At 39.2% G+C, this 15,009-nt stretch overlaps 1 protein-coding gene across 3 annotated transcripts in view; it reads left to right on the top strand.

Moving 5' to 3' along the window:
• METTL15 (methyltransferase 15, mitochondrial 12S rRNA N4-cytidine) overlaps positions 1-15,009 on the top strand; it is a 192,958-nt gene that overhangs the window by 134,736 nt on the left and 43,213 nt on the right. For 2 of the 3 annotated variants that reach the window (XM_024764741.1, XM_024764742.1), the window contains one exon: positions 6,181-6,372. The exons of the other annotated variant lie outside the window; for it this stretch is intronic. In XM_024764741.1, the coding sequence (XP_024620509.1) occupies positions 6,181-6,372 (192 nt within the window). The remainder of the gene's footprint in view (positions 1-6,180; positions 6,373-15,009) is intronic. 3 annotated transcript variants of the gene reach the window in all.

The following is a 15,009-nucleotide window of genomic DNA, read 5'->3' on the forward strand; positions in this document are numbered from 1 at the left end:
AATGACAAAGTGAACCCTGAAACGAACTTTAAGTATCTGAATACATTCCTGGCATCTTCTTAAGAAATGTTAGTTTTCTTCTCTTCTTTACATTGTTCTGCTTGTCACTCTGGTCCATATGATCAGAGTTCTCTGCATATCCATCTGCTAGCTCAGTGTACCCTCAGATTTCGCCACAGGGTTCCTGATAATGGACTGACGATGGCCTAGTCTGTAGCTTAGGTGACTTTACATGAGGTTGCCTTCGCGGCTGATACTGACTTGATGCCTCAGTTTTAGTGACTGAGCCAGTTCTAATAAATTATATCTCTAACTTATTCTTTCATGCCTGAATCTGTTTCCATCTCCCTGTCTAAAACCTCAATTCCTTCACAGCTAAATGATTTGTTCTTTTTAGAAAGAATCTAGATCTACTTTTATAATTTGTTGAGTAATCTATCCTTAACTGCTATCATTAGACTGTATGCAGTTAGAGGAATGGTGAAGTTCCATGTCTAATCCTAAATCACATAGTAGCTACTCTTACATCACGAGCCTCAGTATGTACTAGGATCCTTTATAATAAAACAAACCCAAAACTTGTACTCCAAGTGCAGATGACTTGCCAGAGTCAAGATTAACAATACTTATCATGGTCAAAGCCTCAAAAAACGGCTTCCAGGAACTAGGGTATTACTGGCACTCTATTGCTAAGTGCCTTATTTTTCTTGGCGTTGGGTTGTAGAATCTTCTCATGTAACATGTGCTTTGAGTCACAAGCAACATTTTACTTACATCCTGGGGATCCTAGGGTAACGACAAATGATGATGACAATGATAAATTCTGTATTTGTAGTTATGGCTAAATGTCCTGGTTTGGCTCTGTTTTTGTGACCATCATGATCCTCTCTGGCGATTTCACACTTTTCTGTTACTTGCTTTATAACACTTGTAAAATACATATGCAAAAATACTAAGAACTTAAAATTTGAATAAAAGAGGAAGAAAGGAAGGAAGTAGGGAGGGAGGGAAGGAAGAGAGAGGACCTGAGGAAGGAAGGGAGAGAGGAAGGAAAGAAAAAAGAGAAGAAGAAAGAAAAAAGTGGGTGTGGAATCTTCCTACCCAGGAAAATTAGCCTCAGTATAATTGCATATGTGAAATAATGCCCCAGGGTCTGAAGTTAAGGCTAAGTTTTCAACAGTTTGTTGGTATACTTGTAGATGTTTTTTTGTTTACTATGAGAATAATCTAATTCTAGAAACTGATATAATAATCTATTTCTATAACTGATATAGCATCAGAATACTCTGCCTTAAACACATGATTTACTTTGTGGTGTTGTCTCATGGTTACTTTTTTTTCCCCATATGATATTCTCATACTTGTATATGATTATGGTGAGGATTATATTTTTGTTACTTACTCTTTGCCATGCCTAAAACTAACTGAATATTAGTGTTAAACAGTTATGTTTGAGGGTGTCCAAGAATGCAAACATCTCCTGTAAGATATTATTTTTATTTTACAATTATATTATTAGCTTTAAGCAGGATATAGCTCTAATGCTAAGGAATTAAGACTGGGCAATAGTGATTTGTTTGAGGCTTTTGCTGAAGTGTAAAGAAGATTTCTATGGTTCAAGATAATACCTGGATCCTAAAGGGTTGTAGAAAATATGTAGGTTAGAGATTGTACTAGATCTACAATAATTAACAAAACAAAACTGCACAAGTACAGTGTGGAGGAAACAGGCTTAGCAGTGGTGTACAATGGTATTAGATAGTATAAGTCAACAGTGTGAAACAAATTCTAAAACTATTTTGATCTTGAGCTGTATTAATATAATAACTAGAACAAAAGAGGAAAGAATTTACTTTATTCTGTGCTGATCATTATGGAGTTCAGATCTAGGGACATAGGCAAACTGGGACACATTCAGAAAAGAGCATCTTGCATGGTGAAAGACTTTTTGCATAGAGAATAGCAGAAGAAACAAACAAGAGTTGTATGACTTAGAGAAATGAACACCTGAGAAGCATGATAGCTATAATAGTTATGTTTTCCATTGCAAGTAAAAAAAAAAACAACTCAAACTGGTTTTAAATAACAAAGGTAATTTATGAGCTCATATAACTCAAAAGTTCAGAGACAAGTTGGATTTTAGGTGAGGTTCAATCTAATGGCATGGTTAATCTTTCTCTATGCTTTGTAGAGTTTTGGCCAAATTGGCTGCTACCCTCTCCCTTCTTTGGGCCAAGATATCTGCTGACAATGATCAGAGCTATGTGCTTTTTCATATCAAGTGAGAGTCTGAAAAATATTTTTCTTCCCATGGCTCAATGGAAGAAAAGAATTTTCTTTCCCCAAGTCCCTAGGAAATATCTCTTGTATCTTATTGGCCAGAGGTGTGACACATGCCAATCTTAGAACAAACTATAGGGGCCATGGTGGTCATGTGTGCAAATTAGCTTAGCTAATCAGAAATCTACCTCTTGAGCAGAGATATTATATCCATTAGGATAGAATTCTCAGGAGAAACAGAACCAGTAGGAGATATACATACATATACACACATACGCATCATATATATATGTATATATATACATATATATATATATATATATATATATATATGGAGAGAGAGAGAGAGAGATTTATCTCAAGGAATTGGCTCACATTGTGGGGACTGGCATGTCTGAAATGGTAAGGCAGGCCAGCAGACTGGAAACTATGATAGGAGATGATACTATAGTCTTGAGATTGAATTTCCTTTTCCTCTGGGGAACCTCAGTTTTTGCTCTTAAGGCCTTTCATCTGATCAGATGACACACACCCACATTATGGAAGGTAATATCCTTTACTTACAGGGAACTGACTGTAATGGTAACCACATCTAAAAAAACCTTCACAGCAATACCTAGATCATTGTTTGATTAAATAACTGGGTACTTTTGCCAAGCCAAGTTGACATAAACAATCATGGATATGATCATTCTCTCCCAAGATACAAGGCTGAAATTTTGACGTCCTGTTGGAAAAAAGAGACTGGCAACTAAGAGGTAGCCAACAAGTATCGCTTACAATAACTAACAATAGATATGTAACAGGCTGCCATGGGTTTTTAATTGTTTTCCACGGACTGATACCTGGAACAAAAGTTATAGAAATAGTGAGGAAACAGCCAGCAACTTCACTAAAAAACAACTGACTAAAAAAAAATTTTAAAAACCAAAAACCAATAGTGAGTTTTTATTTACTGGGAATGTTCAAACACGGGCTAAATGACTGTGAGGTAAGGCCTAAAATTTAAGCCCAGTATTATGTGTTCTTGACATTTAGGGAAAGCTGGAAGAATCTTAAATGGCCTAACCACACTTTTCTTCCCCACTGTGCTTCCACAGAGAAGGTTCCTAGCCAAACAACACTCCTTATCAAAAGGATCAGGCATAATACCTGCTTATCCCTGAGTAGCAGGTTTCAGTTCCCTGCCAGCCCGTGGAATTATTCAAACAAGCCAACACATCCTTTCTTGGGCATGCGGCACCCTACCCTACTGATACCATAAAATCTGCTTCTCACAGCCTGTCGGTCCACTCTGTTCCTGAGTGCAGCACCCATGTAGCCATGCATGGCATTTGGTGTCCTCCTCCCCTGGGCTGTGAGTGGATGTGATTAATAAACTCCTGTCAATCTCATCTGTCCAGTGTCAGGTGCTGTGTGTTCACTTGACCATTTCCATAATTTTAGAATGGGAATCCCTTCCTCACCAATGGGGTGAATGAGATATGATTAAAACAATGAGTCTCCTCCCCACCCTGCCCCCCAGCAGTGATGGTGGAAAGGGAAAAGATTCAAGCGTCAATTAAATAATTGGAACAAATGATTTGTGAGTTGCCTTCCAATCCCAAGATTCTACTATTTCTGTTTTCGATGCTAGTATTAATATTCATTTTATATTTTCCAAATACAGACATAGCAATTTGTCTGTCTCTCTACTATTAGCACCCATGAGATTGTTTTGCAAACAGTTTATTTATATACCTTTCTCTCAGCTCAAAGCTCAGAAAGCCATGATTTATTAATCTATTTATACCTTAGAATAGCATAATGCCTGACACATAGCAGATATTTAGTGAATATTTGGTGAGTGAATCTGAAAATCACTTTCACCATTGGAATTTGAGAAAAAATTACCAATGAGCTGTGAAATTCTCCTTAAACAACGTAACATATAAGTAAATATCATAGATATGAATTCCCCAACACTGTTGAAATCCACCCTCACTCCATACACCTGTAGATGGAGGGAATGAGGTCTTAGAGTGTTGCCCAATTTTTCTCTTCTCATTCCCCTTCCAAAATGCATGCCAGTTGCCCTAGGGCTTCTGAAGAACCCTGAAGGCAGCATCTCACTTTGTGTAGGAAGGAGAATTAATATAGCTGTAAGGTGATCCCAACTCCTTGCCTGTCTGTTAATTCTGAATGCTCCATTCACTTCGGAAACCCTGCTGAGAGCTAAAACATTGCTTCTGTAAGAAGGCGTTTATTTTAGGCATAGTTTCATTCTTCAAGTGTGCCGCTGCACAGCACCCCTATCCTGAATTATGTGAAGAATATGGAGAAAGCTAAAATGGTTGGCTTGAAGATGTTTGACATATAATAAGTAATAAAACAGAAAGAAAAAAAATATTTAAATTGGTTTACTAGTTAAAAGTTAAATTTTTTTCCAGTTTTATTGAGATAATAATTGACATATAACACTGTACAAGTTTGTGTCCAGCATAATGATTTGACTTACATATATTATGAAATGATTACAACAATGTTTAGTTAACAGCCATCATCTCATATAAACACAAAAGAGAAAGGGATTATTTTCCTTGTGATGAGAGCTCTTAGGATTTATTCTCTTAACAACTTTCATAAATACCACACAGTAGTGTTAACTATAATCATCGTGTTGTACATTACACCCCTAGTAATTATTTGTCTTATTTGTCTGGAAGTTTGTACCTTTTGACCACCTTCATTCAATTCCCCTTAACCTCATCCCCCACCTCTGGTAACCACAAATCTCATCTCTTTTTTTACGAGCATGGTTTTCTCTCTCTCTCTCTCTCTCTTGCTCTCTCTCTCTCTCTCTCCCTCTCTCTCCCTCTCCCTCTCTCTTTCTCTCTCTTTCAATCTCAAGGTTTCACATATAAATGAGATCATACAGTATTTGTCTTTCTCTGTCTGACTTAGCATAATGCTCTCAGGGTCCATCCATGTTGTTACAAATGGCAAGATTTTCTTCTTTTTTATGGCTGAATAATATATATATACACATCTTAAGTTCTTTATCCATTCATCCATTGACAGACACTTAGGTTGTTTTCATGTCTTGACTGTTGTAAATAATGCTCTTATGAACATGAGTGTGCTGATATTGCTTCAACATAGTGTTTTTATTTCTTTTGGTTATATTCCCAGAAGTGGAATTGCTAGATGATATGGTAGTTCTATTTTTAATTTTTTGAAGAACTTCTATACTGTTTTCCATAGTGGCTATACCAGTTTACACTCCCATCAACAGTGCACAGGTGTTTATTCTTTTGATAGAGTGGCATATGTTTCTTTTCCCAGCCCAGAGATATATGAATTTTTTTTTTAGAAAGAAAAAAATAAAAGGACGGGTCTGACCAGGAAATTTTTCTAATTCATAAACTTATATACCTTCACAAAGTATAAAATAAATTGTGTTTATTAGCAAGAATAAAATTATGTCAAACCGGGCTTCCCTGGTGGCGCAGTGGTTGAGAGTCCGCCTGCCGATGCAGGGGAGGCGGGTTCCTGCCGCGGTCCGGGAAGATCCCACATGCCGCGGAGCGGCTGGGCCCGTGAGCCATGGCCGCTGAGCCTGCGCGTCCGGAGCCTATGCTCCGCAACGGGAGAGGCCACAACAGTGAGAGGCCCGCGTACCGCAAAAAAAAAAAAAAAAAAAAAAATTATGTCAAACCACCTCTGATGTTGAAACCAAAGATATAGAGTTTCCATATCTGTATGTCCTTATATAGTACAAAGCATGTGGTTGGCACATAGTAAACATATATTGGTTAAATAGGCTAATAATAAAATGTGCTCCCTTTCATTGATCCTAGACCTTAAGAAAGACTTTAATATGACATACGTGTTTTTTCCATCTCCTGGGTTTATCCCCAGTAAACAGATCCGAGCCATCCTGGGCCAGTTCAGCCAGGCAGAAGCCTTACTAATGAAAGCTGGAGTGCAACCAGGGACTTTAGATGGGGTTCTTTTGGATCTTGGGTGTTCCTCCATGCAACTTGATGCCCCTGAAAGAGGTTTTTCCCTTCGGAAGGATGGTCCCTTGGACATGAGAATGGATGGTGGCAGGTGAGTATTGATAAAGCATTTCTCCTCATAACAAGAAATCAATTTCTCATAAACACTCTGAATTTAATTTCTTTTTAAGACTGTAGAATTCCCATCACACGCCCACACCTAACACTATCCATACATAATAAATCAGTTTTGTTTGCTACTCATTATAGACTTTAGTCTTTCTCTAGATTTGGGATTCTAAAAGAAAAATCATTGCAGTCTTTACACAGAGTAGTGAAGAGGATAACTTTAATACTGATTTTCTTTTTTACAGATACAATGTGATCTTTTAGACTACTAACAATATTAATATACTGAAGCAATGGTTCCATTTTGGTGCAGGCCCAACTATGCCTTTTGTGAAAAGTAAAAGGAACTATATTTAATGCATATTCTTTTGAATACTGCATAAAAGGCAAGATCCTAGAGGTCAGCAATTGTGTGTTGTGTCCTGTTTCTTGTACAGTCACTTGGATTCAACCTTCTCCAGAGAAACTAAAATTTATGGTACTAAATCAGACACAGTACTATGTGTAAGACAGCTTTACACCTCCTCTTCATTCCTCACTACCTTGGAAATACATTCTCCATCATTTAAATAGGTAACATATATTAAATAACACAAAGAGGGTCACATTCTAGGAAAGTATAGGATAATTTCTTTTAAATCTAAATTAATTTTAAAAGCTTAGATTAGCACTTGTCTCTATGCACAACACTGGCCCAGGAACTGAATAGCCTGTACCTACGAAACAAAGCTTAAGCATGTTTTTCTCATTTTATGCACCCCCTCCACCAAATTATTTGTCATGGCCCCTACATTTGGGAAGCTTACTTTCTAAAAGAACATTAGTCTTTCTTCTATCTAAATGTGTAAGCTATTCTGTTACTAATCTGCAATTCTAGACCTGCACAAACATTTCTACTGAAACAAATGTATTTTCCAACATTTCTTCCAATCTGTCAGAAGGATCTTTATATGAGAAATTTAATGTCCAATTTAAGTCAACGATTTAATATTGAGTTGACTTTGACTTTTTTTCCCACAAACTTCTTTGTCTCATGGTAATTATTCACATACAGCCTTTCCCCATGTTTTGATATGACCTGTTAACTTAGAGTGTGACTCATCTTGTTGGAACCTTTTTGTTCTAAGTCTTATACCTTCATTTGCACAAATTGGCATTCATGGAGTGAAGAATGTCATAAAAGAAAACAAAAATCTTTTAAAGACCAATGACTAATAGTAGAGGTCAAATATCTTCTCATGTTTGGAGATTGAGGTTGTTGTGCAGAGGTAATAAAATGTAAAGCAAATTTCTGCTGTTCCTATGTCTTACTAAGGATGCCTTCTGAAATACAGTGAACAAAGCTTCTAGTTAATAGTAATAAATCCCCATATTGTTAATGTAGAGACATCATCAAACTGTAGTCTATAAATGAGGGTTCCTGAGGTTCTCCCCTAAGAACATGAAAATAAGCCGTTGAGAATTAAACTCTAAGTCAATATGTAATGGATAATAATAGTATTGAGCAAATGTGTCTTGAAAAGCTGGATGGCTTCCAGGTAGATAGCATAGGCTGTAAACTAATCAGAGATGTTAACATATCTGAAGAAAGTTCATGGCATTCAGAAAGGAGGAGTTGGTTCACATGAATTCATAGACAAGGGAAAGTTGGAGATGCAAATATGTTTAATGCTAATCTAAGTGGTATTATGGGAAGAGGGAGTCCAAGCCAATAAATTTGGCCAGTCAGATCCTGGAAGCTGATATTTCCCTGTGATGAAGATGGGTGCAAGAGGCTTTCTTAACCTGTTGCCATTTAACACTGGAATCTTACAGAATAGTTAATTCTGTACTACCCCAAGTTCAACAATAGCTTTCAGATCATAATAAGTTTTCATATAGCAGAAAGAAGTTCCCAGCTTCAAGGACTTGCAGGTCTAGCTCTTTTGTCAATTGTATTCTTCACTAGAAGGTAATAATGAATTGTCATAAATTATGGTAATATTTATGCAATAAATTATGTTAATATTTTCTTTATCTCCTGAGTTTAGTCATTTGTAAGTTGGTGATCTCTGGAGAACTGACAAGATCTCTTAACTTTTAATTTGGAGGGGCAGATTTTGTATGTTGGCTTCTTCACTATTTGAATGTGTATTCTGAAGCCTCCTAACAGCCTATCAGTTTTCCAGAGCATTGTCCCTTTTGCCTTGTAGCCCTATGGAAACTTGGGTTGGCCAAAAAAGTTTGTTCATTTTCTTCTGTAAGATGGCTCTAGTAGCCCTTAGTTGTCTTTCACTTCATTTGAAACAATTTTGTTAGATTGTATTGTGACAGCTGTCAAATTACCATGCATTAAAAAAAAACTTATCAAAATTGGTGAATTTTTGTGTAGCCATTTAATATTGAAGATGGAAGGAAAAAACCAAACATTTTCAGCATATTATGCTTTATTATTTCAAGAAAGGTAAAAACACAACTGAAATGCAAAAAAAAGATTAGTGCAGTGTATGGTGCTGTGACTGATCAAACGTGTCAAAAGTGGTTTGTGAAGTTTTGTGCTGGAGATTTCTCGTGGACAATGCTCCGTGGTCAGGTAGACCAGTTGAAGACGATAGCAATCAAATTGAGACATTAGTTGAGAACAGTCAATGTTATACCACGCAGGAGATAGCCGACATACTCAAAATACCCAAATCAAGCGTTAAAAATAATTTGCACCAGCTTGGTTATGTTAATCGCTTTGATGTTTGTGTTCCACATAAGTTAGCGAAAAACAACCTTCTAGACCGTATTTCAGCATGCGATTCTCTACTGAAACTAATGAAAACTTCCATTCTTAAAGTAAATTGTGACAGATGATGAAAAGTGGATACTGTACAATAATGTGGAATGGAAGAGATTGTGGGGCAAGTGAAATGAACCACCACCAACCACACCAAACGCTGGTCTTCATTCAAAGGTGATATATGGTGGGATTGGAAGGGAGCCCTTATTATGAGCTCCTTCCAGAAAACCAAACGATTAATTCCAACAAGTACCGCTCCCAATTAGACCAACTGAAAGCAGCACTTGACGGAAAGTGTTCGGAATTAGTCAACAGAAAATGCATAATCTTTCAGCAGGATAACGCAAGACCACATGTTTCTTTGATGACCAGGCAAAAACTGTTACAGCTTGGCTGGGAAGTTCTGATTCATCTGACGTATTCACCAGACATTGACCCTTCAGATTTCCATTTATTTCAGTCTTTACAAAATTCTCTTAAGGGAAAAAAATTCAACTCCCTGGAAGACTGTAAAAGGCACCTGGAACAGTTCTTTGCTCAAAAAGATAAAGTTTTGGGAGGGGGGGGTTCCCTGCTAGCACAGTGGTTGAGAGTCCGCTTGCCGATGCAGGGGACACGGGTTCGTGCCCTGGTCCGGGAGGATCCCACATGCTGCGGAGCAGCTGGGCCCATGAGCCATGGCTGCTGAGCCTGCGCGTCCAGAGCCTGTGCTCCGCAACGGGAGAGGCCACAACAGTGAGAGGCCCACGTGCCACAAATAAATAAATAAACAAATAAATAAACTCATTTAAAAAGTTTTGGGAAGATGGAATTATGAAGAAAAATGGCAGAAGGTAGTGGAACAAAATGGTGAATACGTTCTTCAATAACATTCTTGGTGAAAATGAAAAATGTCTTTTATTTTTATTTAAAAACCTAAGGAACTTTTTGGCTAACCCAGTACACTACTATTCTATGTGAACATGAGTAAAATAAAATTATGCCTATTATCCACTGAACTGTATTTGAGCAAAATGCTTTTTTAATTTTACTTAAAAGTAGAAAGGTATTAAAAAAAAAAACTGCTGAGTACATCCATACTAATCTTAGAATTGTCCTGGTAGAACTGTACATATATTCTATGAGTCTGAATTTACCATCACTAACAAGTTTCATTCTGATGCTTGGTGGTTTGGGCAGTTGAATTAACAGCTAGGTAAGATCTAACAGGGATTTTTCAGTTAGACCAAGAATGATGTTTGGCAAATCTAGGAATGGACAAGATCTAAAGGACAGTGACATTCATTGAGTTTCTCTGTTCCAGGCATTATACTATCTAGTTTATAATTGTGTGGACCCTTAATTCTCTCAACAATTCTGTGAGGTAAGCATTGTTACTTACAGGTTAGAAATTGAGGCTCCAATAGGTTCAAAAGCTTAAACAATATGAGTAGCAAGGCTATGATTCTGATCGAGGTTGATCTGACTCTGTAGACCAAATCTTCATCCTTAAAGCTGTTATTGAAGGAGCAAAGCCTGTTGAGATGGAAATAGGCTACCTTATAGGAAGTTCATTGATCTGGGAGTACCATGGCAGCCAAAAAGAAAAAGAAAGAATCACAGGATCTAGAAAACAAGGTTACACACACACACACACACACACACACACACACACAGGGGGAGAGAGAGAGAGAGAGCGAGCGAGAGAGAGAGATATGGAGGTCATGGCGATATAGGGGACAAGCCAAGGACAACAACAAAATTATTTTCCTGGTGGTACTAGACATGTTAACAAGGTGCAATGTAGTATTTTTAAGGACGGATTCAGGTATTCCTTGGCAACACCACTCTGATTGATGGTCAGGTCTTAGAGCTACCATATCCTTGTTACTTAAAGTCAGTACAGTATGGTACCAACAATCAATCCAACATATTAACTACAGGAGAGAGAACTGTACTATTAGCAAAGCTATCTTTCTAATAATTAAGATCTCAGTTAGCTCATCACTTAAAATTCCTTGACGCATTTCCCTAAATTAAGGTAAAATGGAATGGCCTGACAAAGTGAATGCCATTTCCTGTTACTATAATTTATTCTATTTGACCAGAGGTTGGTATTGCTTTGTCTCCTCCACCTGAAATTACCATCTAGGCCTGTTTAATATTGTTTGTTAATTACCAGATTTTACCCCATGGTGACTTTTGTCATGGGTGTATAAGCCCATATTGTTAACAACTTGAAATAATATATGTTATTACTATTAAGGTTGTTCTAGTTTTTGTAAGGGAAACTGACCAGCAGTATCTTCCTTTTTAGACTTTCTAAATTCAATTTATACCCTCATATAAATAGTTGCTTACTTTACAGTATCACATTTAGTTAAGTTCCTGAGATCTAGGCTCATTTAAGTATCAGTCAGTAAGCCTTGTATCTTCTATACTGAAAAAAAAAAAAAATCAAGCAGTAATTTAAATTTGAACAAACGAAATCCAAAACATTTTCCATTATTTTAGTTTAGGACAAATCTTTTTTTTTTTTTTTCTTTTACATCTTTACTGGAGTGTAATTGCTTTACAATGGTGTGTTAGTTTCTGCTTTATAACAAAGTGAATCAGTTATACATATACATATGTTCCCATATCTCTTCCCTCTTGCCTCTCCCTCCCTCCCACCTTCCCTATCCCTCCACTATAGGTGGTCACAAAGCACCGAGCTGATATCCCTGTGCTACGCGGCTGCTTCCCACTAGCTATCTATTTTATGTTTGGTAGTGTATATATGTCCATGCAACTCTCTCGCTTTGTCATAGCTTACCATTCCCCCTCCCCATATCCTCAAGTCCATTCTCTAGTACGTCTGTGTCTTTATTCCTGTCCTACCCCTAGGTTCTTCATGACATTGTTTTTTTCTTAAATTCCATATATATATGTTAGGATACGGTATTTGTCTTTCTCTTTCTGACTTACTTCACTCTGTATGACAGACTCTGGGTCCATCCACCTCATTACAAATAGCTCAATTTCGTTTCTTTTTATGGCTGAGTAATATTCCATTGTATATATGTGCCACATCTTCTTTATCCATTCATCCGATGATGGACACTTAAGTTGTTTCCATCTCCAGGCTATTGTAAATAGAGCTGCAATGAACATTTCGGTATATGACTCTTTTTGAATTATGGTTTTCTCAGGGTATAGACCCAGTAGTGGGATTGCTGGGTCATATGGTAATTCACCCATATTAGGGAAGTTTTCAACTATAATCTCTTCAAATATTTTCTCAGTCCTTTTCCTTTTCTCTTCTTCTTCTGGAACCCCTATAATTCCAATGTTGATGCGTTTAGTGTTGTCCCAGCGGTCTCTGAGAGTGTCCTCAGTTCTTTTCATTCTTTTTTCTTTATTCTGCTCTGCAGTAGTTATTTCCACTATTTTATCTTCCAGGTCACTTATACATTCTTCTGCCTCAGTTATTCTGCTATTGATCCCATCTGGAGTATTTTTAATTTCATTTATTGTGTTGTTCATCATTGCTTGTTTCATCTTTAGTTCTTCTAGGTCCTTGTTAAATGTTTCTTACATTCTGTCTATTCTGTTTCCAAGATTTTGGATCATCTTTACTATCATTATTCTAAATTCTTTTTCAGGTAGACTCCCTATTTCCTCTTCATTTGTTAGGTCTGGTGGGTTTTTATCTTGCTCCTTCCTCTGCTGTGTGTTTTTCTGTCTTCTCATTTTGCTTATCTTACTGTGTTTGAGGCCTCCGTTTTGCAGGTTGCAGGTTTGTAGTTCACGTTGTTTTTGGTGTCTGTCCCCAGTAGCTAAAGTTGCTTCAGTGGGTTGTGTAGGCTTCCTGGTGGAGGGGACTAGTGCCTGTGTTTTGGTGGATGAGGCTAGATCTTGTCTTTCTGTTGGGCAGGTCCACGTCTGGTGGTGTGTTTTGGGGTGTCTGTGGACTTATTATGATTTTAAGCAGCCTCTCTGCTAATGGGTGGGGTTGTGTTCCTTTCTTGCTAGTTGTTGGCATAGGGTGTCCAGCACTGTAGCTTGCTGCTCGTTGAGTTAAGCTGGGTGCTGGTGTTGAGATGGAGATCTCCGGGAGATTTTGACCGTTTGATTATTATGTGGAGCTGGGAGGTCTCTTGTGGACCAGTGTCCTGAAGTTGGCTTTCCCACCTGAGAGGCACAGCACTGACTCCTGGCTGCAGCACTAAGAGCGTTTCATCCACACGGCTCCGAATAAAAGGGAGAAAAAGTAGAAAGAAAGGAAGGAAGGAAGGAAGGAAGAAAGAAAGGCGGGAGGGAGGGAGGAGGGAAGGAAGGAAAGAAAAAGAAAGAAGATAAAATAAAGTTATTAAAATAAAAAATAATTATTAAGAAAAAAAATTTTTTAAAGAAAAAGAAAACGGACGGATAGAACCCTAGGACAAATGGTGGAAGCTAAGCTATACAGACAAAATCTCACACAGAAGCATACACATACACACTCACCAGAAGAGGAAAAGGGGAAAAAATAATAAATCTTGCTCTCAAAGTCCACCTCCTCAGTTTGGGATGATTCGTTGTCTATTCATGTATTCCACAGATGCAGGGTACATCAAGTTGATTGTGGAGCTTTAATCCGCTGCTTCTGAGGCTGCTGGGAGAGATTTCCCTTTCTCTTCTTTGTTCTCACAGCTCCCGGGGCTCAGCTTCGGATTTGGCCCCGCCTCTGCATGTAGGTCGCTGGAGGGCGTCTGTTCTTTGCTCAGACAGGACAGGTTTAAAGGAGCAGCTGCTTCGGGCACTCTGGCTCGCTCAGGCTGGGGGAAACGAGGGGCACGGAGTGCGGTGCGAGCCTGCGGTGGCAGAGGCCAGCGTGACGTTGCACCAGCCTGAGGCCCGCCGTGCGTTCTCCCGGGGAAGTTGTCCCTGGATCACGGGGCCCTGGCAGTGGCGGGCTGCACACGCTCCCCAGAAGTGGGGTGTGGATAGTGACCTGTGCTCGCACACAGGCTTCTTGGTGGCAGCAGCAGCGGTCTTAGCGTCTCATGCCCATCTTTGGGGTCCGCGCTGTTAGCTGCAGCTCGCACCCGTCTCTGGAGCTCCTTTAAGCAGCGCTCTTAATCTCCTCTCCTCGCGCACCAGGAAACCAAGAAGGAAGAAAAAGTCTCTTGCCTCTTTGGCAGATCCAGACTTTCTCCCGGATTCCCTCCCGGCTAGCTGTGGTGCACTAACCCCCTGCAGGCTGTGTTCATGCCGCCAACCCGAGTCCTCTCCCTGTGCTCCAACCGAAGCCCGAGCCTCAGCTCCCAGCCCCGCCCGCCCCGGCGGGTCAGCAGAAAAGCCTCTCGGGCTGGTGAGTGCCCGTCGGCATCGATCCTCTGTGCGGGAATCTCTCCACTTGCCTTCCGCACCCCTGATTCTGTGCTCCCCTCCGCGGCTCCAAAGCTTCCCCCCTCCGCCACCCGCAGTCTCCGCCTGCGAAGGGGCTTCCTAGTGTGTGGAAACCTTTCCTCCTTAACAGCTCCCTCCACTGGTGTAGGTCCCGTACCTATTCTTTTGTCTCTGTTTATTGTTTTTTCTTTTGCCCTACCCAGGTACGTGGGGACTTTCTTGCCTTTTGGGAGGTCTGAGGTCTTCTGCCCACGTTCAGTAGGTGTTCTGTAGGAGTTGTTGCACGTGTAGATGTATTTCTGGTGTATCTGTGGGGAGGAAGGTAATCTCCGTGTGTTACTCTTCTGCCATCTTCCTGACTTCTAAGGAGAAATCTTCATAAGCCATAATTACTTCTTTCTGAGTTAAAGGCTAGTAAAGCATTTTAACTTTCTGCTGCCCTTGACCTTAATGAATGTCACGTGCAGTCCCACTTGCCATAATCATGGGTATTTAAAATGGAAA

This window comes from Neophocaena asiaeorientalis, unplaced genomic scaffold (genome assembly GCF_003031525.2).
Source record: "Neophocaena asiaeorientalis asiaeorientalis breed wild unplaced genomic scaffold, Neophocaena_asiaeorientalis_V1.1 scaffold230, whole genome shotgun sequence".
Taxonomy (NCBI): domain Eukaryota; kingdom Metazoa; phylum Chordata; class Mammalia; order Artiodactyla; family Phocoenidae; genus Neophocaena; species Neophocaena asiaeorientalis.